The sequence below is a fragment of the Bubalus bubalis genome, chromosome 19 (genome assembly GCF_019923935.1).
Source record: "Bubalus bubalis isolate 160015118507 breed Murrah chromosome 19, NDDB_SH_1, whole genome shotgun sequence".
Lineage (NCBI taxonomy): Eukaryota > Metazoa > Chordata > Mammalia > Artiodactyla > Bovidae > Bubalus > Bubalus bubalis.
Window position 1 is genome coordinate 40,804,339 of NC_059175.1, and position 25,344 is coordinate 40,829,682.

At 44.4% G+C, this 25,344-nt stretch overlaps 1 protein-coding gene across 3 annotated transcripts in view; it reads right to left on the minus strand.

Moving 5' to 3' along the window:
- NPR3 (natriuretic peptide receptor 3) overlaps window positions 1-25,308 on the minus strand; it is a 73,568-nt gene extending 48,260 nt beyond the window's left edge. For 2 of the 3 annotated variants that reach the window (XM_045163653.1, XM_045163652.1), the window contains exons 1-3: window positions 24,502-25,308; window positions 16,126-16,248; window positions 463-629 (exon numbers count right to left, since the gene is read on the minus strand). In XM_045163653.1, the coding sequence (XP_045019588.1) occupies window positions 463-629; window positions 16,126-16,248; window positions 24,502-25,258 (1,047 nt within the window). In that variant the 5' untranslated portion in view covers window positions 25,259-25,308. The remainder of the gene's footprint in view (window positions 1-462; window positions 630-16,125; window positions 16,249-24,501) is intronic. The other variant, XM_045163654.1, reaches the window with a different exon arrangement.
- Window positions 25,309-25,344: the final 36 nt, after the last annotated feature.

Below are 25,344 nucleotides of genomic sequence, written 5' to 3' on the forward strand. Positions count from 1 at the left end.
CAAGGGAAGCAGATGGGCCACGAAGCTAAGACAGATGGCCTAAAGAAGGAGCCTTCTAAAATCCAAAATACCTTCCTCCACCAAGCTTTGGAAAAGTTAGGCATGCCAAACTTTGGCAATCCTTCATCTGTCTTCTCCCCCAACATGCTGCTAGCAGAAGAGGTGAGGGAAGTCTCCAGACCTCTGCTTAGCATGACCACAAGCACCCACAGAAAGCAACTTCTCTTCCTGCAGCAGCTGGAAAAGTTTAAGTGAAGGGTGGGGTGATGGGGGCCCAATGGGGAGGAGAGAGGAAAGTTGGCCAGGAAAAACACACACACACACACACACAGCAACAGTGACATTCAGACCTGAACCTAGGAATCTTTGAATGATTCAGAACGGGATGCTTTATCACATCTGATTTAATTCGACGACTGTTTTGGGGATGCTGAAGGTCTAGGCTCCTAATCAAACACTTACGTAATCTTCCTCACTGAGTCCTTGCTTCTCAACAGAACTTTTCACCTCCATGGAAAACTTCTCAAACTCAGGTTTCACTGTCCTCAGTAGAGTGATTGTTTGGAGGGATGAGTACGCTTGCTTAGCTTCAAAGTCGTGTTTGTCTCCTCTCTTCCACGAGCCATCTCCTATGGGAGAAGTAAAAATATTTATAATTCCAAGCCAGTCACCACAAAGGGGCCATTCTCCCTTTTCTACCACGATATGCTTCTGTGTTTCTTTTGGCGGCTGGGGCAGGAGGTATTGTCACAGTTTTGCACTTGGGTGTAAAGTGACAAAGTCAAGATCACCAAGGGAGAAGAAGGCCCTTTGGACACGTGTTCCTTTGAAATGTGAGACAGAGAGAAAAGCACTGTTAGATTCATTGCCTTATAATAACCATGTAACTGGAATTTTAGGCCCTCAAGAATTACAGCACTGCAGGAGTAAGTAGTAAGTTTATCCCTTTCCATTCACACTTATTTTTTAAGGAGATCAAACCAGTCAATGCTAAATGAAATCAACCCTGAATATTCATTGGAAGGATTGATGCTGAAGCTGAAGCTCCAATACTTTGGCCACCTGCTGCGAAGAGCTGACTTATTGGAAAAGACCCTGATGCTGGGAAAGATTGAGGGCAGAAGGAAAAGGGGATGAGAGGGGAAAAGATGGTTAGATAGCATTATGGACTCAATGGACATTAATCTGAGGAAACTCCACAAAACAGTGAAGGACAGAGAAGCCTGGAGTGCTGCAATCCATGGGGTCACAAAGAGTTGGACACGACTTAGTGACTGAACAACAAATTCACTTATTATTAAATACATAATAATCATACCTAATTATTGAACACCTAATTATTCAATACCTAAAATCAACTGTGAAGGTCAACCAAGTTGTTAACGTGCTACAATAAACCCGATGCTATGTAAATGTGGAAGGCAAGGATGGCTACATATGAAAATGAATTTATAAAGTATTATAAAGTTGGTACTAAAAGAAAAAGAGATTTGAGATTATTGAACTATTTCTCAAATCTCTTCAGGATGAAAAGTAGCTTAGATGAACTTGAAAATTTATATCTCTTTAGTGCTGGCAACATCATAAAGATTATTTATTAGACAAGTTCATCGGTGCATCAGCAGTAACAAAATAAAAATTGCTAGCATTTATTGAGCATATATATTATAATAATAATAAAAGCCTCATTATTGAACACTTTAATGTATAAACTTATTTAACCCTCTCAAGATTGTGTGACTGTGGGTACAATTTCAGTTCAGTTCAGTTGCTCAATCATGCCTAACTCTTTGCAACCCCATGGGCTGCAGCACACCAGGCTTCCCTGTCCATCACCAACTCCTGGAGCTTGCTCAAACTCATGTGCATCAAGTCAGTGATGCCATCCAACCATCTCATCCTCTGTCATCCCCTCTCCTCCTGCCTTCAATCTTTCCCAGCATCAGGGTCTTTTACAACGAGTCAGTTCTTCACATCAGGTGGCCAAAGTGTTGGAGTTTCAGCTTTAGCATCAGTCCTTCCAACGAATATTCAGAGTTGATTTCCTTTAGGATGGACTGGTTTGATTGCCTTGCAGTCCAAGGGATTCTCAACAGTCTTCTCCAAAACCACAGCTCAAAAGCATCAATTTTTCAGTGCTCAGCTTTCTTTATGACCCAACTCTCACATCCATACATGACTACTGGAAAAAAACATAGCTTTGACTAGATGGACCTTTGTTGGCAAAGTAGTGTTTCTGCTTTTTAATAGCTGTCTAGGTTGGTCATATTAATTTTACAGATTTTGGGATACAATTTTACAGAAAATTGGGTATAGTTATCTTCTCTGTTTTACAGATAGGGGCTTCTCTGGTGACTCAGACAGTAAAGAATCTGCCTGCAATGCAGGAGACCTGGGTTCAGTCCCTAGGTTGTGAAGAATCCCTAGAGGAGGGCATGGAAGCCCACCCCAGCATTCTTGGAAACCAAGGCATTCAGAAACCTGCTGTTTCATGGCTCTCCCTTTTACAAAAGCAAGGGCGAATTACATGGATAAGAATCATTCTTCTTCTCTTTATCAGCACAGGGTAGCAAGTGGCACATGGAAACCACACAGAGCATAGAGGAAGAGGTAACTCGCTCCAATGAAGGAAGTTTCATGCCAGGAAGAGGCATCCACCTGGCCTGAAATGTGTGAATAGGATTTTAATAAGATGAGAAGAGGATGGAAAGGCATGTTTGGCAGAACCTACAATGGCACGGGCAAAGGTGCAAATGTGTATAACATTCAGTGGGCAGCTGGGAACCTCAGTCTGGAGCAGGAGAAAAGACAGGGACAAAGAATTTGTTTGTGGAGACCTCTCTTTAGTCATAATCCTAATAATAGCAACCATTTATTAATTGCTTACTATGTGCCAGGGAGCTGTTAAAAGATAAATAAGATAGAGCCAAGGACAGAATTCATTAAGGGCTAGATCCGTTCACAATAAGCACAAGATTAAATTTCAGGCCACCAAACAAAACTCGATGAAGTTGTCCTCCTTCTTCTCCCGGACAAAACCTCCTGAACACCGATGAGGCTACAGCTACGCCAGTGCTCAGAGAGCAGGTGAGCTACGTGCCACTGTCATTGGCCAGGCCAGGGTCAACCCTGCTGTGTGCTCAAGACACAGACGACATGGCCTTTTGTCAAGGGGCCAAATTTCATTTGCTAGAAAGACCCCAATTTCTAAGAACATCCAGAAGATCTTCAGCCCATGAAGGAATCCATTTCTTCTAGTGCAATCCATGTTAATTGATTCATTTTGAATTGATTCAAGGTATGAAGAGTCAGCAGGAATGATGCTTCTTGGGCAAAGAGAGTCGGTGTTTCTCAGCTTTGGGTATGAGTCCTCTCCAAGGGCACAAGAAAGGAAATAACCCTATAACATATTCTGTTGCATAATTAGAAAATACACATCGAACCAGAAATAGCAACTATCTCAGTTACTATGATACTATGGAGAAAAGCATTTTTTTATTTTGAAAGAAGTGAAATTTGGTACAATACAGCTGTCTACCACAATCTAAAGGTAATGACTTTGAAGTTTTGTTTTCTAGAAAAAAAAGAATGGAAATAAAAATGACTAATAAATGTAAACCAAATTAAACAGGTATATAGTCACAAGCAAAACTGATACTATGACTTCCTGCTTTGAGCGAGTCTCTTGTTGCATTACGTCAGTAACCTTTCCCATACGGAGCCATTGAAAGCTAGGAAAGCGGAGGTCAGCTTGGCGTGATGCCGCATCAGTGGGGACAAATTTAATTCAACAGACAACTGGGTGCCTCTGGAGATTTACGAGCGGAACAGAAGAATGACATGATTAGACTCATGCCTAGGGAAATAGCAGTGGATTAGACTGGGGAGACACTGAGGATTCAGAGCCACAGTAATCCAGGCAAGAGGTTACAAGAGGTTACATGTGCGAAGTCACAACTCCCCACCCAAAAAAAAAATTGTACATGGGTCTCCAGGTGGTTCGAATCACAGGCAAGTTTTCTTTTCCTTTCGTGTTTTTCTGAATTTAGCAAATTTTCAGCAGCATGTGCTTTTAGAATCATTAAAAGAGGGTGAGCCCTTGAGAATGAATGCAGAGGGCTGTGCAAGAGGAATGTGAAGACTCCACAAGAATGAGAGAGTGAACGACAGCCGAGAAGGATGCGCGTCACCGGTGATGCCAGAGAGGAAAGGCCAATGGCTGTCAGAGGAAACAGCAGAGCCAGAGGGAGGGGAAAGGGTTAGTGGATGTGGAAATGATAGTGATTTCAGTTAGGGTCACGATCAATTCAAGGTGACTGACTGCAGAACACCCACGTGGCAGCACCAGGCTGCGGCTGGAAAGAGTGGTCTGAAGCCAGCAAGAAGAATGAGGGCTAGAGAAAGTGCTGGAAGTCACGTCCACAGGTCTTACACTGAGAACTCAAGAGGAGAAGGCGGAGGGTGAACATACACCCTTTGGGGGTGCTGTTTTAATGGGCACAGGAGTGAGAGGAGCTAACAGAAAGCCAGAAGAATGCTGTGCCACCAAGGCTAAAAATTCCAGAAAGAAATGGACAGAAGCAATAGGGCAAGAACTAGAGCTGACCTCATATACCAGCCACAGGCCACATGTGTGACTATTTACACTTCAATTAACCAAGATTAAATAAAATTAAAATTTCAGTTCCTCAGTCACACTGGCCACATTTTCAACATACAATGGTCATATGTGGCCATAACTCCTGTACTGGGAGACACAGAATAGCATCCACCAGCATCACAGAAGGTTCCACTGGCCAGCACTGCTTTAGAGGCACATAAGCGTGGTCTGCGGTAAGGCGGATGGCTTTGGCAGTGAGGGTGTCAGTGGTGACCCAGCACTCTCAGAGGAGTGGTGGATCTATTGTCTTACTCCTACAGTCATCCTGAACAAGGGATTAAGAAGAGAAGAAAGAAGGCAGCTAATGAGAGGGTAGGCAGAGAAGGTGACTCTGGTAGATTTCTCAGGAATAAAGGAAAGTGCATTTGCTTTATTTGGTTTGGTTTTAAACATTGTGGAGGTCCAAGCTTGCATTTGGGCTTCCCAACTGGCGCTAGTGGTAAAGAATCCGCCTGCCAATGAAGGAGGCATGAGACGCAGGTTTGATCCCTGGGTCAAGAAGATCCCCTCAAGGAGGGCATTGCAACAGACTCCAGTACTCTTGTCTGGAGAAGTCTATGGACAGAGGAGCCTGGTGGGTCACAGTCCATGGGGTTGCAAGGAGTCGGACATGACTGAAGCAACTTAGCATGCATGCATGCAAGCTTGCATTTTGTGTGAGAAGGATACAGAGTATTTGTGAAAAAGGAAATATCTTGCTCAGCATCAAGCCCTAGACTTGGCAATCCTGTGGCCAGGGAGCTGGCTCAGGCTGGTGGTACCCACACTGGGATAACCATGTCATCCTATAGTTCTCCAAACTTACCAAAGACTCAACACATAGTAAGCCTTTGGTAAATGTGGGCTGAGTGACAAGCTGAGACATCACAGACCACATTCAAGAAATGACGCCTGGAGTACAACCAGGATGGCTGCAGAACACTGTGGCTCCTGACCTCTGGCAGCCATTTAAGTGAGAGAAAAGCATCAGCCTCCTTGCCTAAGCCACTCTCTCCAAATGTTACATGCTTGCCTTGACCTTCGCTGGTCCAGTTCCTCCCACCAGTGATAACAGCACCACTTACTGAGCGAAGCCATTGTGAACAGCTTTGCCTAGAGCATTTCATTCTTTAATCCTCATTAAAAAAAAAAAATATATATATATATATATACACACACACACACTCTATAAGAAATATTGAAGTATTATCCCCATGTTACAGATGAGGAAACTGAGGCTTAAACATGCCTGAAGTCACTTGGTTAATACACAGAAAAGAAAGTGAAGTCATTCAGTCATGTCTGACTCTTTGCGACCCCATGGACAGTAGCCTGCCAGGCTCCTCTGTCCATGGAATTTTCCAGGCAAGAGTACTGGAGTGGATTGCCATTTCCTCCTCCCGGGGATCTTCCCAAACCAGGGATCAAACTGTGCACTGCAGGCAGACTCCTTACCATCTGAGCCACCAGGGAAGTCAGGATTCAAACACAAGCCCAGCCTCCAAACACCGGTGCCATGCCTGCTCCTCCTCACTTCATCGAAGTTTAGGATGTTCCAGGACTTAAAATTGCAAATGGGGGGCTTCCCTGGTGGCTCAGTGGTAAAGAATCGGCCTGCCAGTGCAGGAGACACAGGGTGGATGCTTCGTCTGGGAAGATCCCACGTGCCACAGATCAGCCGAGCCTGGGTGCCACAACCCTTGAGCCTGTGCTCTAGAGCCTGGGAGCCACAGCCACTGAGCCCACATACCATAGAGCCTGTGCTCCGCAACAGGAGAAACCACGGCAATGAGAAGCCCAAGCACTGCAACTTGGCACTTGCCTCTGCTTGCCACAATTAGAGAAAAGCCCACACAGCAATGAGACCAGCACAGCCAAAAATAAATTATTTTAAAAAATAAATAAAACTGCAAATTCAGTGGGAGAACAAAAGTGCTTTAAAAAAAAAGAACAGAGGAAGAAAGATTAGAAAAGGAAGTGTTTAAACGCGGTTTAACAACTGTCACAGTTGAAAGATTCGTGGAGCCCTGTACCAAGGTCACAGATATAAAGCCTTGTGCCAAGGCCCTGTACCAAGGTCATCTCCCAAACAGACCAAGCCCCATAGGAACCGTTGCCCTGAGAACCCTGATTGAAACCAGCCAGCTCCCTGACCCCATACTAGGTAAACATACCCACCCTATAGCATCCTAACCAATCACCTAATGCCACCTTTCCAACAGGAATTTTCTTTGCCTTGAGGCTACAAAAATTGGCTAATAACCCACAAAAGGTGTCAGCTTTTCCCGCTGTTCCAATACTCAGCTCTCCCTCAAGAGCCACACAGACCACAAGACTGTGTGAGAATTCTCTTTTCTCATTACTCCAAACTGACTATAACACGCATGCACTCACAATCAGTAGCTCCATCGTGGCTGACTCTTTGTGATCCCATGGACTAGCCCACCAGGCTCCTCTGTCCATGGGATTCTCCAGGCAAGAATACTAGAGTGGGTTGCCATTTCCTGTTCCAGGGGATCTTCCCGACCCAGAGATTGAACCTGCAACTCTTGCATCTCCTGCATTGGCAGGTGGATTCTTAACTGCTGCGCCACCTGGGAACATACCACTTTAACAACAAAATATAAATCCAATTCCTCCCCAGTTTCCCTGTCATTATCCTACTGTTAGTGAGTCAAGTAAATTAAGTGCATTACCAGCCCTGGATACTTCCATCCTCACCTTAACTAGTGTGCTCTGAGTTCTCAGGAAGTCAGAAGAAGTGCTACAATACAATAGAGCCCCAGACAGGATCACCCAAATGACTTTCCATCTAAACTTACATCCAGACAAGATAATGCCAGGGAATGGAAATGCCAACAAGTGCTATCCAAAACTCTACAGAGCAATATATATCAATTTCACTCTAGATTTTTTAAAAACCTATGCTTTCAATCTAGTCTCCATCATTTGAATTCCTTATAATAAATTCAGAAGTCCTGTAATAATATAATTGGGGGCAGACCTGAGAAATTTTTTGAGTGTCCACCAAGACAATCAGATAATCAGTAAATATGGACACACTATCAATATGTTTCTTAAAAATCTCAAAGACTATTTAAAATAGAGCCTTTTTCTAGCAGTGGTGTAGAGTTTCACGTGAAGAAGCACAGGGAGAGGAGGATGTTGGATAACTTTTCATGAACATAGGTGTTGGTGGTGGTTTAGTCGCTTAGTCATGTCCCACTCTTTGCAACCCTATGCACTGTAGCCCACCAGGCTCCTCCGTCCATGGGATTCTCCAGGCAAGAATACTGGAGCGGGTTGCCATTTCCTTCTCCAGGGAATCTTCCCGACCCAGGGATCAAACCTGTGTCCCCTGATTGGCAAGCAGATTATTTACCATTGTGCCATGTGGGAAACGCTGATTCTTAGGATATAAAATCTCAGAGAAGACCCTTTATGAGCAGCAGACTCCAGAGCCTTGGGTAGGTCACTGTGCCTTCCGTAAGATCCTGTTTGCTGCTTCTGCTCTGAGAAGGGAAGGCGCTTCAGGGACTGTGACAAACACGGACAGTTGCCTCCCTACATCTATTCTCCCGTGTCCCTCAGTAATAGATTCCTGGATTGATCTGGGGGTACCAGTGAGACCAGCTAAAAGCACACATTTCCTGCCTCCCCCTTTCAACGAGGAGTAGCAAATGATATGTAACCAAAAAATAAAGAGTGGGGCCTCCAGAGAACCCTTCAAACAGAATTGAGTCAACTGAAAGGATCTCTTTTGCCTCTCATGTTCCCCTTCTGCCTTCCCTAAAATTAAGATCTAATCCCTGGAATTCTAGCCACGAATTCATCATCTTGAGGATGGATGCCATTCACTAGGACTGAGGTAGCCAAAAACACGAAAAGGCTTAGATCCCTGATGACTTTATGGAACCATCATTCTGCCCTGGACTTCCTACAAGTGAGAGCATAAATCTCTACATTTGTTTAAATTACTATAATTAGGAGTCTTGGTTATTTGCATACAGATGTAATTCCTAATGCACCCAGGTCCTTATGAGGTACTAGACAAAAGCTGATTAATTTGGTAACAGAACAATGTATGGCCTAAATCAAGCTATAAAACTACACCACAGGAAAATGTACAGACATATTTTTTTCAAAATTATAATTTTTAAAGTACTATATGTGACTGTTGGTGTAAATTGAAATTAATAGTAAATATAACTAACATTTACTAAACACTCATCATGTTCCAAGAAGTTTTCTATGCATTTCGCACACACCACACCATTTATTACTCTGCCTGATGCCATGACATAAGCACTATTATTATCATTAGAAGAAACTAAGGCTTGAGGATGAGGGCAGGGTGATATCAATTTGCCAAGAGCTGGTTTGTGGCACAGCCTCTCAGGCACATTGACAGCTGAGCTCAAAGCCTAAGCAACCAGGCTGTAAAAGGTGAAAGAAAGGGATATAAGCAGAAACACCAAGGATAGCCTTTGAATGCTGGGGACACAGGTTCGAACTCTGTTTGGTGAACTAAAATCCCACATGCCACAGAGCAACTCAGCCCTCGAGCGGTAACTTAACAACTATAGAGAAGCTTCCACGTGCCTTAATATATAGAGAATGCCTGAGCACTGCAACAATGACCCAGCATAGCCAATTTTTTTTAATAAAAAATAACAATAATAAAGACTATTTTTTAAAAAAGAAAGAAACACCAAGGATACTTTGTAGATTGTATCAGAGCACACTGTATAACTCCATGCAGTTAAATTTTCAAGAAGAAAAACTGAATTAGTGAAAAAATAAGCTTTAAAAAGTTGTCCCTCATGTTGATATATGGCAGAAACTGATACAACATTGTAAAGCAATTATTCTCCAATTAAAAATAAATTTAAATTTTTAAAAAGTTTTCCCAAAGAGAATGATATAGACAAGATGAGATGGGCCATGTATCAGTAATTCTTGAAGCTAACTGATGGATTTATGGGGATTTATTACACTACTCCTTCCACTTTTGTGTACATTTAAAATTTTCCATATTAAAAAAGCTTTTAAAAGTTAAAAAAAGTTGTCCCAAAATCACCAATAGTAAGTTATACATATATATATGACTTCTCATTCACTGATATTACACAATGAGAAGGACAAACACTACTTTCGTAGTATTCTGGCCAAAGATGTATAAACTCAACTTATCCTGTGAGACAGTCTACAAATAACAGACTTATTCAAAGTGTTAGGTCATAAACAACAAAGAAATATTGAAGAACTATCACAGATTAGAGAAGATTAAGAAGACACAACTCAGTGGACTGAATCCTGGAACAGAAAAGGTACATTAGGAGGAAAAGTGGTAAATTTCAAATAAAGCCTGTAGTTTAGTTCTTAGTATTGTACCAATTTTAGTTTTATTTTGATAAGTGCACTATGGTTATATAAATTGTTTAAACTAGAGAAATCTGAGTAAAAGGGATACATGAACTCTGTGTTATTTTTGCAAGTTCTCTATACATCTGAAATTATTTCAAAAGTTTTTTTAATTTTCCAAAAATTACCTTTAAAAAGAAGTTAGGTCCAGAGATAAAGTTGAATTGTTTCCATCTTTCAAGGAATAGTTTTATGGTACACAAACTGTTCTAGAGCAGAAAAACAATGGAAAGTGTCCCAGTTGATTTTATACAGCTAATATTAACTTGATATTAAAATAGGGCTTCCTTGATAGCTCAGTTTGTAAAGAATACGCCTGCAATGCATGAAACCCTGGTTCAATTCTTGGGTTGGAAAGATCCGTTGGAGAAGGGATAGGCTACCCAGTCCAGTATTCTTGGGCTTCCCTTGTGGCTCAGCTAGTAAAGAATCTGCCTGCAATGAGGGAAACCTGGGTTCGATCCCTGGGTTGGGAAGATCCCCTGGATCTTCCACCTGCAATATCGCCCTATTAAAATAGGGGAGTACCACCTAAGTTTCCAGTGGTCATGTATGCACATGAGAGTTGGACTATAAAGAAAGCTGAGCGCTGAAGAATTGATGCTTTTGAACTGTGGTGTTGGAGAAGACTCTTGAGAGTCCCTTGGACTGCAAGGAGATGGAACCAGTCCATCCTAGAGGAGATCAGTCCTGGGTGTTCATTGGAAGGACTGATGTTGAAGCTGAAACTCCAATACTTTGGCCACCTGAAGCAAAGAGCTGACTCATTGGAAAAGACCCTGATGCTGGGAAAGATTGAAGGTAGGAAGAGAAGGGGGCAACAGAGGATGAGATAGTTGGATGGTATCACCGACTCAATGGACATGGGTTTGGGTGGACTCCAGCAGATGGTGATGGATACGGAGGCCTGGTGTGCTGCAGTTCATGGGGTCGCAAAGAGTCAGACACGACTGAGCAACTGAACTGAACTGAACTGAGCTAAGGGCAAGAAAACTGTCCAATCTCACTCATGAATATAGATTCAAAAATCCTAAATAAAATACTAAAAACTTATATCGGCAATACATCTAAAAAAAATTATGCAGACTATGTTTAATTTCAAGAATATTATAATGGCTCAATACTAGGAAATTTATTTAAAAGCATAGGTAAAATGTATTTGATAACATTCATCACTCACTTTCAATTTTTTTAAACCACACTTAATAAACCGAGGAGTATTTTAACATCTACTTCTAACAAGATACTAAAAATTAAGTACCACCATTGTTACACAAAATTATTCTGGAGGCTATTGTCAATGGAGTAAAAAATGAAAAATAATATTCACCTATCAAAATGAACAGCTAGCTATTGCTATTATTTGAAAATGATTTTAAAAACTATTAGAATAGAAGGTTTAATACGTAGAATTCCTGTTTCTATGTAACAACTACAAAATGTAATAGGAAGAGGTCAGGATCATAACAACAATCAGAAAACATAAAATATCTAAGAATGAACTCAGCAAGAATGATGCGAAATTCAAATAAAGAAAACTGCAAAACTTTGCTATATACATAAAAAGAAATTTTAATAAATAAAATAATTTAAAAGTTAGATGATGCAGAATTGACAGAGATGCAGGAAAACAGACATTCTCATATGTTGTTGCAGAAGTGTAAATTGGCAAACCTTTTAAAGGGACAAGTTGGCAATATCCATCAAAAGGTAAATGCACATAACATTTGACCCAGAAATTCTGCTTCTAGAAGCATGTCTTACAGATTTCACACACACACATATATATATGAATGTCTGTATGTGTATGGGCTTTCCTGGTAGCTCAGCTGGTAAAGAATCCACGTGCATTGAAGAGACCCCGGTTCAACTCCTGGGTCGGGAAGATCCACTGGAAAAGGGATAGACTACCCACTTCAGTATTCTTGGGATTCCCTAGTGACTTAGACAGTAAAGAATCTGCCTGCGATGCAGGAGACCTGGGTTCAGTCTCTTGGTCGGGAAGATGGCCTGGAGGAGGGCATGGCAAACCACTCCAGTATTCTCGCCTGGAGAATTTCCATGGACAAAGAAGCCTGGCGAGCTATAGTCCATGGGCTTGCAAAGAGTTGAACACAACTGAGCGACTAAGCACAGCACAGCACATGTGTATGTACAAATGCATCCCCACAGTGAGGCAACTCAATATAATGTTGCTCTTATAATAAAAAGCTGGAAACAACAAAAACACCAAAAACTAAAATACTGACTAAGATGACATATTAGCATTATAAAATACTATGTAACTATACTATAGATAATGTGATCATTTTATTGAAAAATATTTTCCATAAATTCATATTTTTAATGAAATAGACAAGCTGTACACCTAAATATTATCAGTGTACTTTTATCTGGATAGTAGAGTTGCAGCAACTTATTTTCTTCCCTGTGCTTTTCTACGTTTCTCAAAATTTCTGTAATTCTCATGTATTGTAATGAGCAGGAAAAAGTAATGCAAGCTTTATCCAGAGATGAAAGGAATTCCAGTACCTAATTTTTTGTGTACTTGCATTCTCATGCACTGTCTCCAAATTCTATGCTTGCAGTAGCCAACTTGCTAAACTCAATAAATTTTTTTCATTTGTTACAAGTCTCTACCAGTATCTCAATGAATTCAAAATTGTATTCAATAATGTAGCTACATTCTGATCTTGGGCCAAGAAGCAAAACTACCACTCTGCTTATGTAAAGAGAGGGGAAAGGACAATGATGAGATCAAGGAGAGAAAAACTGGTGTTTATCCTGCAAGCCGCAAGTCTTCAGTTTTATCCATTACAGGGGAAAAAATTACTTTTGCTTCAACAATTTTTCTTTATCCCCATGAGAAGTGTGATTTATTACGTTCATTCACAATGATCTATTGCTTAAGTAATTTGAATGCAGAGTTCCAAAGAATAGCAAGGAGACATAAGAAAGCCTTCTTCAGTGATCAATGCAAAGAAATAGAGGAAAACAATAGAATGGGAAAGACTAGAAATCTCTTCAAGAAAATTAGAGATACCAAGGGAACATTTCATGCAAAGATAGGAGCAATAAAGGACAGAAATGGTAGGGACCTAACAGAAGCAGAAAATATTAAGAAAAGGTGGCAAGAATACACAGAACTATACAAAAAAGATCACCACAACCAAGATAATCATGATGGTGTGATCACTCACCTAGAGCCAGACATCCTGGAATGTGAAGTCAAGTGGGTCTTAGGAAGCATCATTACGAACAAGGCTAGTGGAGCTGATGGAATTCCAGTTGAACTATTTTAAATGCTAAAAGATGATCCTGTGAAAATGCTGCACTCAATATGCCAGCAAATTTGGAAAACTCAGCAGTGGCCACAGGGCTGGAAAAGATCAGTTTTCATTCCAATCCCAAAGAAAGGTAATGCCAAAGAATGCTCAAACTACAGCACAATTGCACTCATCTCACATGCTAACAAAGTAATGCTCAAAATTCTCCAAGCCAGGCTTCAACAGTACACGAACCATGAACTTCCAGATGTTCAAGCTGGTTTTAGAAAAGGCAGAGGAACCAGAGATCAAATTGCCAACATCCACTGGATCATAGGAAAAGCAAGAGAGTTCCAGAAAAACATCTACCTCTGCTTTATTGACTATGCCAAAGCCTTTGACTGTGTGGATCACCACAAACTGTGGAAAATTCTTCAAGAGATGGGAATACCAGACCACCTGACCTGCATCCTGAGAAATCTGTACTCAGGTCAAGAAGCAACAGCTAGAACTGGAGATGGAACAACAGACTGACTCCAAATTGGGAAAGGAGTACATCAAGGCTGTATATTGTCACCCTGTTTATTTAACTTATATGCAGAGTACATCATGAGAAATGCTGGGCTGGAGGAAGCACGAGCCGGAATCAAGATTTCTGAGAGAAATATCAATAACCTCAGATATGCAGATGACACCACCCTTATGGCAGAAAGAGAAGAACTAAAGAGCCTCTTGATGAAAATGAAAGAGGAGAGTGAAAAACCTGGCTTAAAGCTCAACATTCAGAAAACTAAGATCATGGCATCTGGTCCCATCACTTATAGATGGGGAAACAGTGGAAACAGTGACAGACTTAACTTTTTGGGGCTCTAAAATCACTGCAGATGGTGACTGCAGCCCTGAAATTAAAAGACGCTTACTCCTTGGAAGGAAAGTTATGACCAACCTAGACAGCATATTAAAAAGCAGAAACATTACTTTGCCAACAAGGGTCTGTCTAGTCAAAGCTATGGTTTTTCCAGCAGTCATGTATGAATGTGAGAGTTGGACTATAAAGAAAGCTGAGTGCCCAAGAATTGATGCTTTTGAGCTGTGGTGCTGGAAAAGACTCTTGAGAGTCCCCTGGACTGCAAGGAGATCAAATCAGTCCATCCTAAAGGAAATCAGTCCTGAATATTCATTGGAAGGACTGATGCTGATGAAGCTGAAACTCCAATACTTTGGCCACCTGATGCGAAGAACTGACTCATTTGAAAAGACCCTGTTGCTGGGAAAGATTGAATGCAGAAGGAGAAGGGGACAACAGAGGATGAGATGGTTGGATGGCATCACCGACTCAATGGACATGGGTTTGGGTAGACTCCAGAAGTTGGTGATGGACCGGGAGACCTGGCGTGCTGCAGTCCATGGGGTCACAAAGAGTCAGACACGACTGAGTGACTAAACTGAACTGATAGCTTAAGTAAGCCAGTATACCAAAGAAGGAAACTGAGGCACATGCTCTAAGGTTTAGATCCCATCTGACTACACCTCAACTGCAATAGCAGGGAAGTGGAGCTCCACGCAAACATGCCATTTGTGATATACGCACTTACAGTTTCCCTGGAACTGCCAGTGTGTGGCACCTGAGAAAATGCTCCATGGCCTTACACTGTTGACTTCAGAGAGAATCCTAATCACACTTGGGAGGAAATGCTGTGACCTGTGATCTTGATGACTTAGGCAGCCTCCATCACAGGTACCTTGGGAACTTCTCCAGACCCATTTTAAGGAATTAAATGCTTTGGATCATATCTGTTAGTGGCCCCTGAACATTTTATAAGAGAAATTTAAGGGGGAGTAATCTGGAAGGGAAGCTGGCATGCTGTAGTCCATGGGGTCGCAAAGAGCCAGACAAGACTTAATGAATGAACAACAACAACAACGATCTGGAAGGAGGAGGGGTTAGCAGCAGCAACTTTCAAAATATTTTACCTCAGTTTACAAAAATGGTTATTTATTTCTCGTTTCATATTATGGTTCATTACAAATATATGTGTGACATGTATAAATATATCCGCAGAAACATGCAATCACATTACTTAAAAGTTTTATTAAACCATATGTATGCTATATGTGACACACTTTGACATGTTCTGTTATGTTGATGTGTTAGTCTATTGCATGCTTCTAAAATTTCCATCCAAATCTCGATAAAAGTATTCCAACAGTCCACCATGGTAGCAACCCAAAGTTGAAAATGCACTGGGGAGGAGTCTTCAGGGCCTGGATTTATGATCATTTAGTCCCGTAGCCTCATAGGTGGTGCTATTTTTCTGCTCTGAATTCTCAGGGGAGAAAAGCTTGAGAATTTAGGAGAAGTGGGAGTATTCAGAATCACACATTTCCAAAATCCTATCTATGGAAAGGAAATCAACCATGAATACTCATTGGAAGGACTGATGCTGAAGCTGAAGCCCCAGTAATTTGGCCACCTGATGCAAAGACCCAACTCATCAGAAAAGACCCTGATGCTGGGAGAGATTGAAGGCAGGAGAAGGAGGCAACAGAGGATGAGATGGCTGGATGGCTTCACGGGCTCAATGGACATGAGTTTGAGCAAACTCCAGGAGATACTGAAGGACAGGGAAGCCTGGTGTGCTGCAGTCCATGGGGTCGCAGAGTCAGACACAACTGAGCAACTGAACACCACCACCTATGGAAATCATATCGACTGAAACGAGTTATTGGCCCTGTCTCACAACCCCTTTTTGACAGCCTAGCAGCAGCAGGAGGGGAAACCGGAGGCAGAGTTACCATAGAAGGAGCTGTTGAAGAGCTCGATGTTGAAGAAGGCGTAGTCCCCGCTGGTCATTCCATGCCTGTGCGCCGCCAGCATGATCCCCCGGATGGTGTCGCTACTCGCACACATGATCACCACTGTGGGGAGGAAAAAACGGATGCGTGAAATGGCCCTGCACAGAGGACGGCATCTGACGTGGACCAGGGCTCTGCTAAGGTCCTGCAGAATCCTCACAAATTACTCATGAGTTACAAAGGGCAGAAGAGTAACTTGGCAGTGGAGAAAGCTATCTGTCACCACCACAACCAAGTGATGGATGCCAACGGTACCCACCATGTGAGCAGACTCATGAGCCCCCTGCTGTAACACATCAGGAGCCCCAAACCTCAAAACTGGCCACCTCAATCTAATCAGAGGGAAGCAGCTGCAAACCCAATTTGGGGGACAGTGACTAGAACAGTGAACCTACACCCTTTAAAATGGTCACTTTCATGAAAAACAAAAACGGCCTGAGATGTTCTAGACTAGCAGAGACTCAGGGAAACAGAAAGCTGAATGCACTGTGTGATCCTAGATTGGATCCTGGGCCTTAAAAATAATAATAATAAAAGTTTTTCTATAAAGGGCATTGTTGAGACAACTGGAGAAATTTGAATAAGGTCTATAAATTGGATAATAGTATTATGTTTGTGTTAATGTTCTTGCTTTTCATAATTCTACTGTGGGTCTACGAGTGAATGTTCTTCTTCTTGGGAAGTGCACACTTCAATTTTTAGGGGTACAAAAGCATGATGACTGTACTTACCCTCAAATAGTTCATAAAAAGATAGCAATACTTGTGCATATATATGTACATGAGTATATATTTTGAAGGGGTAGGGGAGGGAAAGGAGAGATTTGGAATGACAAAGCATAGTGGCAGAACATTTACCACTAGTGAAAATCTGGGTGAAGGCAAGCCAGAGGTGCTTTATACTTTCCTACATCCTTTCCAAAAACACAAGATTATTTCAAAATAAATCTTTTTAAAATACTTCAAGTAAATTCCCAGATTGGCCCAATATAAGATAGTGAGACATGTCAACTGCTTTTTATACCTTACTAGCATAGTGGAGCGGAGAAGACAATGGCAAGCCACTCCAGTACTCTTGCCTAGAAAATCTCATGGATGGAGGAGCCTGGTAGGCTGCAGTCCATGGGGTCACTACTAGTCGGACACGACTGAGCGACTTCACTTTCACTTTTCACTTTCATGCATCAGAGAAGGAAATGGCAACCCACTCAGTGTTCTTGCCTGGAGAATCCCAGGGGCGGGGGAGCCTGGTGGGCTGCCGTCTATGGGGTCGCAGAGAGTCAGACACGACTGAAGCAACTTAGCAGCAGCAGCAGCAGCATAGTGGTGCTAGTGGTAAAGAACCTGCCTGCCAATGCAGGAGGCATAAGAGAGACGCAGGTTCGATCCCTGGGTCTGGAAGATCCCCTGGAGGAGGGTATGGCAATCCACTCCAATATTCTTGCCTGAGAATCCCATGGACAAAGGAGCCTGGTGGGCTACAGTCCATGGGGTGGCAAAGAGTCGGCCACGACTGAAGAAACTTTAGCACAGCATAGCAAATACATTTTCCTCAGAAAACAACCCGAAGGGTTTTCATTTGGCAAATCAGAGGATGCAGCAGGTGGGATATGCTTTCTGATGTTTGAATGGAGAACACTTTTTTTAAAGCTGTCTCAACACATAGAGGAAATAGTTACCAAGATTCCAGGTCCCTTCCCACATGCTCTCGGTTCACATCCACACTGTCAGAGCCGAGAGGCTCTAAGCAGCTGCAGAATACTGTTCCCTGTCACGTAACAGCTACAAGGGATGAAAGGGAAGAGAGACCTGGCCTTCATCCACCTATTTGGATCACTGTCGATGGCCCCTGACCCCCATGACAGCACCCGCTGTGCTTTTCTGCACAGACAGAGGAGAGGAGAGGCCTGGGTGCCATAACCGCATTATCACCACACGAGCCGGCCCTGTGCCGTGTGTATGTTCTTTGTAAAAGCACGGGTGAGGAATGATGCAGAACAAACTTCAGGCTGTGCCAAAGCCGCCTTGGCAACCTGCACCAAGGGCCAGGCGCTTGCTGACATTTCGTTTACTGCATAGGTTAATTCAGAGTGTTAGGTCATGACTCTGACATTTCTTACGACATAACAGCTCAGGGTACAGGCTGAAAGCTCTGCAGGGCAAGTTTTTAAAACCATACCAAACTTCTTAAGATGTCTAACTGCGGGAGTAAGTGCTGTTTGTGCCTGGAAATATAGTTATATATCTAGAATAAATAGTCGAATTCCAAGATGTATCAGTAACAAAGTTTTTGAAGAAATTTCTCATTACTCATTGTGACCTAAATGTTTGTTCCGCTCTCATTCGATTCTAGTCCCTTAAATGATAAGAGCCTATGCATGTGCGCGAGCTAAGTCACTTCAATAGAGCCTGACTCTTTGTGAACCCCATGGACTGTAGCCCCCCAGGCTCCTCTGTCCAGGGGATTCTCCAGGCAAGAATACTATAGTGGGTTGCTGTGCCCTCCTTCAGGGGATCTTCCCAATCCAGGGATCGAACCCACTTCTCTTAGTCTCCTTCATTGGCTTGCAGGTTCTTTACCACTAGCACCACCTGGGAAGACAAAAGAACCAAGGTGTCCCACAAAACAGCCTGGACTAAGGCTGGACAAGCGGATCCCAAGAGGCTCCAGGAAGCTCTGGCTGACTGTCCAACTGCAGTCATCACTTTTCTATCAACTGATCATAGTCAAGAGTCTAGTTCTAGATCACTCCCCATAAACAGAACAGGACTCTGTTAGCACATAAAGTGTAGAGTCATTGTTTGGGGAAAAGAATTCTAATAACCTAACTTAGATATTTTTAGCTAATCTGAAATGAAGATTAATTTCAATGAGGACCAAAATAGTCACAAATATGTTTGTGTCAATATAGACCTGGAGGTGCCAATTAAGGAGCCAAATTGTAAACAGCAGGATGTTAGTAAGGATGCAAGAAGGATGAGGAGGGTCAGCTGAAGGGTCCAGGCATCCAAAGGCATCAGGCCTTGATAACCTGAAGCATCCATCGGAGAGCTATACCTGGCTCAAGTCCGAACAGTCTGTGTCCTCAGGCCGGAGCACATGCTTCCCCAAGCCCTAGATGGGCCGTGCCCTACACTGGCCTGTCACTTCTTTTCTATTTTTACAGCCCTGGCCCATCTCCTCTCTTTCCTCATCACCACCAAGATCAACCCCCTCCAATGGGCACATTCTTTCTTTAAATGTCAGTACCTGCTTAAACTAAGCAAGAGTGACCTGGAGCAGCACTGGGCCGATCTAAACAGTCTGGAATTATTTTAGATCTCAGCCATTTCATGACGAATGAAATGGACATGTGGACAAATGTAGTCCAGCTCTCAAAAGGAAATCCTAACCCCCAACTTCGTGGGCTAGGTATTATTTTCCTTCCAGAAAAGAAAACCCATAGTGCACACTGTCACCCAGTTTAAGCTGGAGCAAACACTTAAAAACATTGGCCGAGCAGTCAGAACGCAGAGTCCTTCTAGATTTGTGGGATGCTCCCCAATCTGTCATGGCTTTTTCATTCATGCCTAATTCAACAGCATGTATTTTTAGCAACATGCCTTTATACAATCTTTTGGAAGGTTTAAAATAGTGTTCACTAAAATAGCATTCTCTTCTTCTTATGTTTCATCAGTTTACATAATGACTAATTAAACTGCATACTTATAATAAGTACAACTGGTATAAACAGATTTGTGAGAAGTGTGCTGGCAAACCTCGGAAAAGCAAGACTAGCTACCAGCTTTCACCAGCAGCCAAAAAAGTTTATAGAGAAAAGGAGAGCATCAGCTAATCCTGAAAGCTGCTTAAGTGGAGGTCAATTCAGATAATTCCTTCTGTACTTAAATAGATTTAAAATGTACATATTTAAATATATACTTAAGCATATTAAATATATAAATACTAATTTTGGGGGTCAAATTGTTAAAACTTCTAAAAGAGGAAATGGTGGTGTGAGTCCAAGTTTCCGGATAGGCTTTTCATCATTTTGCTCCATTTTTCCCTCCTTGCTGGAGAACTTGTGGGGTTCCATGTCACCCTCCACTCCCTGATTCCCACAGTGTCTTCTGTAAGTGGCTTCTCCCTATAGCAACACGTTCTTGCAATCACTTGCGAAGACATGGCTAGAGAAGTCAATTCGGGGACCCCCAAAACAATCCAGGAAGCATATTTGAGTGAGGGAGATACCCTTTCACCCATTTCAGCTTTCCATCTGGAGCAATCTCTAAGAGAAGGACACTCCTGATCTCCCTGTGTACCTTCATTTACCCGCCTCTTCCCACCCCCAGAGGGAAAGGAGGGACCTGTCTGATGGCTGAGTCTAGAAGAGAAAACTGGGCATACTGGACTCAGTCCTTTCTTCCTCTTTGAGGTGCATCTGCTTGCAGAGAGCACACATCATGGGTAACTTTCGCCCTGTAGTGAGGTCTGTCCTGGAGTGGGGTGTGCCATACTAGCTGTGATTTAGTGGATGACCCAGCCGAATTCATGGGGAAAATAATAGCAGGCAGGCCCTTTTTGGTAACTGATCTAAATCCATGTTCTGCAATAGGTTTTTTATCAATAATAAAAATGATATTTTCATATTCTCCAACTGATGCCTACATCCATCTTCTACTTAATTCTAAACTTAGAAGGGAAAAGAGATGTTGTTCCATGGAAGCAAAGCAAGATATGCCATGTGCTGCAAATTGAAAATATGACAGGAGAAATTTAAAACTAAAACTCAACAATATTTGGGAGCATCCAAAGAAATAACTAAGTAAGAGGAACTTTTTTTAAATGACAGGTGGTAAATACAAGAAAAGGGATAAGAAAAACAGAGTCTTGAATCAGAAAGTCTAACATCTTTGGTTAAAAACTCTGACCAACTGCTCGGTCATTTACCCCAGCCTATTCTAAAAATAAATCACTCTTGTATTGATTAAATGCTGTTATCACCATAGCTGTTATACAGGCCAAGAATAATGACATATTAATAACCAAAAAAGATAAAACTACAGTTCTTCATACAAAAATGTGTGCACAATAATTCTGGTTCTGCATCTTATGAGATGTATGACAAAGCAACTGCTCACTTTTATTGCTTGAAAAAATATTTTTTAATGCCTCTTTATAAAAATAAATTTATTATTGAGTGTTAAATATTGAGGGCGTAGTTGACTTTTTAAAAACAATGCATGCTCACATGCATGTATTTTAGTGATATACATTGGCTACTACTTGTGAGAAAAAAATGTTTATTATTGACTTTGATATTAAATCCCCAAGAAGAATCAATAATACCCCTCAGTGTTTAATTCTATAGCACACATAGCCAAATTAAAATTTAGTCATATTATTGAAATGGTGGCATTATTAATTTAACCCTTTAAGAGATTAAAACTTTTGTGATCTGATTTTAAAGATGAACTTCAAGTCCAAAAAAAAAAAAAAGTGCTAAAAATTTATCTCCAAAAGAGGGAGGAAAAAGATTCCCTAGTTCTATGATGTTTAATGTGGAATGTTCAAAAACAAAAACAGTTCCATTTTACACTTGAGTTGAGCAGAAATCAGAACCACCAAACACTGGTCCGAACAGGCCTGATTCTCACCCCACCTCTGTTTCACAGAGGAGGAAACTCTGAGAAAGTCAGGAAGTGACTTGGGCAGGCCCTGCAGCAGTTGAGTGCAGCCGCCAGATCCAAAGGGTCTGCTTCTCACCTCTGGGTTCTCTTCTCACTTTGTGGGAAAGGATATTATCTCTGTAGATATGCCCTGACTGGGGATTCCCTGGCAGTTGGGTGGTAAAGAATCTGCCTGCCAAGCAGGAGGCTTGGGTTCGATCTCTGCGTCAGGAAGACCCCCTGGAGAAGGAAATGTCAACCCACTCCAGTATTCTTTCCTGGAGAATCCCATTGACAGAGGAGCCTGGTGGGCTGCACACAGTCCATGGGAATGCAGAGTCAGACGCAACAACAGACTACCCTGGCTACCCCCGTTATAACTGGAGTCTGATAGCAGCCCAAGCTCCCTGGCCAGTGAATGCCTGAGGCAGGCTAAGAGCTCTGAAAATTCAAACTCTACTCAGTCATTGTATTGGGCCCCTATTTAACCCATTAACCACTTTTGGTGAAGTAAAGGTGATCAGTAAAACTTAAGAGACCCCCAGAGAGAGCTGTTACCAAACATCTTTCTCTCTTGAGTGTAGGGAATTTCTGCTGAGGGAGGAGGGCTTAAGGGGAGAAATTATTTTGATTTTTTATTTCTGAACATCTGCCAAGTCACTGTCAGAAATATTTTTTAGAGTAAGAATGGTAACTTTATCACCTGCAAAACATACGGGTCAGCCAAGCAAACTGTGACCACTAAATTCAAACTTGGAAGAAAAAAAGTAAAGAAACTTGGGAACATCTGCTTTTTGGAATTGAAAAAATAGCAGCCGCAGACTGTAGCCCAAGCTCTTTGAAGCCCCCCAGCCCCACCCCTCCCTACCCCCTGGCTCAGCCACACACCATGTGAGGCCGAGGGGCCCCCGGTGGCCTCTATATGCCCTCATCCGGCCTGACCTCGAACACGAATTCCAGGCCACGTGCGCAGGGAGTCACGGCGGGCACTAAGACCTTCAGGGCGGTGGCAGCACAAACACGTTGGCCAACCGCGGTTCTTGCCGGTAGGGGGACACACCCCCAATCCCCAGCCCAAGATGGGAAGTCTAGCTCCAAGCCCTTGAGAGCCGAGAGCTGAAGAACGCTTTTCGGGGTCTGCAGTGACCTGGGGACTGAGAACAGGAAAGAAGTAGATGTGACTTTCTCGGCCCGGCGTGGCGAATCCGCCGCCCTTGGATACAAGTGCCCTTTTTCATAATCAGCAAAGCCGGCGCCCTGCCTGCTTGGCTGGCAGGAATTCGGCGCAGACAGCCTGGAGTACGAACGCTCAAAACTTGGCCATGCCTCCCCACTGTCAACACCTCGCGCCTCTTCACTCTAAAGAGTGCGGTTCACTCCGAGTGCGGGGTGGCCAAATTGGGAAGGGGATGGCCGCAGCGCCCTCTTCCGCGGCGTCTTTACCCTCTCTCACCTGTTCCCGAGACCCCTTGCCTCCGGTTGCGCTGATCCCACGGCCAGCGCCCAGGTGACCAGCCATGCCAAGTCGTAGGCTAGCCCTGCGCCTGGCTCTGCCCCTCTCCCCTTCCGTCTCCCCGCGTGGGTAGTGGGGAGGGAGCTTTACTGGGATTGCGCCACTGACAATCCAGGCGCGTGAGCGCTGAGCGGGAGCCTACGGGATCCCGCGAGCGAGCGTTTGCACCCCAAACCTGACACTGGTAAGGAGGGAACTGCGCTATGCTGGGTTCTCCGCCCGCCTTCGCACAGATCTACCGGGCAGTAAAATGAGCCGCACTGGGGGCTTCTGCGATTCTGTATCCGTGACCACCCGCTTCTCCTCCCATCCCCTAGAACCATAGCCACTATCCTCAACCTTGAGCTCCAAACCCCCACAGACCCACAGAGAAAACTAGAGAGGGAAGGGAGGTCCAGTGCCCGCTTCTCCAGCGCGCGCACTCTCCCAAAGCCTAGCTGCTGGCGCACTGGAGACCACGACGCTGAATGTGCAGGGGGCAATGGGCGTCACCAGGGTCCAGACACTGCGAGGCATTTTTTATGGAAACCACAGAAGCCCGTTTATACGGGGCTGGAGGGGCCATGGAAGGAATGAGAAGGGCGATACAATGAGTCTTTAAAAGAAAGCTGAGATCTGTGGAAGGAGCAGCAAGGGAAATCCGAAGACCGGAGCTGACCATGAGGCGGCGCGCGGGCTGTGGAACTCAGTGTACGCTTCCTCACTAGGAGCCGGCGCACGTCGGAAAAGGACCCGGTAACAAGTTCTTTGGCCCTTGTCACGCTTTGAGACAGTAGTTGGAGGCGGGTTCCCGCAGTGAGCCCCAAACTCGGCGCCGGACACAGAAGAACGGGAAAGAAAAAACCCAAGAGGTTTGACAGCACCTGTTGGACCAGGGCACGGGCCTGGGAAGGCTGCCTGCTCACATGCCCCACCCACAGGCTTCATCACTTCCCCAGGACCCTCTACGTACACCCCACCATAACCATGGGTGATGGTCGAAGGTCGTCGCAGCCAGACTATGCACACTCGGGCGAGTCCCGGTGGGCGCTCCCTACTCTGATCCTCAGTGCAGCAGGGAGTAGTGGGGTCTCCAGGGGAGCCAACAGGCATGTAGGGAGAGCCGAGGAAAGGGGCTGGGTTAGGGCCCGGGACCCGGGGCGCACTGCTGCTCACCTCGCTCACTGGCCTGGATGTGGCGCACGATGTCCTCCAGATCCAAGTCTTTGGTCTCATCGAAATTGTAGGCGGACGTATGCAAGCCTTCCTCCTGGAAGACCTCATGGACCCCCTCGAGGGTGAAGAAGCAGTTCCGCTCCAGCTTGTCGTCGCTGTAGACCAGCACGGCGCGGCTCCACTGGTGGTGGCGGAACAGGGCGAGCATCATCTCGCCCATCTTGGCGTACGAGGGTGCCACGCGCGTAAGGTGCGAGTACTCCGTGTCCTTATGCTGGAAGCCGGCTGCCAGGGCCCCGGCAGACAGCATGGGGAGGTCCCAGTGCGACGCTAGCCGAGCCACCGGCGCCGCCGCGTACTCGCACACGGGCCCCAGGATGAGATCCGGCTTGGCTCCCCGCGCCGCCGCCACGCGGTCCACCAGGCTGAAGAGTGCGCGGTTGCCGCAGTCCGAGTCTTCGTAGGCCACCTGGAAGCGAGTGCCGGCTGGCAGGAGCCGCCGCCCGGTCGCGTTGCCCTCCACGCTGCGCAGCGCGTACTCGATGGCCGGTCGCACCCGAGCCAGGGAGAACAGGTAAGAGTCGTCCTGGGGCAACAGCACCAGGACCTCGATCTTCTGCGGCGGCAGCGCCTCTCTCTCCCGGCGCCCGCGGCCCGGGCCCGCGCCCCCGCTGCCACCGCCACCAGTGCAGTCGGCCAGTAACGCCCAACCGAGCAGGACGCACGCGGAGAAAGTGAGCACCAGCAGGGACGGCATCGTGCCGCAGGAAAGCGCCTGCCCTCGCTGCGGACTCGCCCTCTGCCCCCCACCCACCCTACCTCTTAACTCCCCACTCCTCTCCG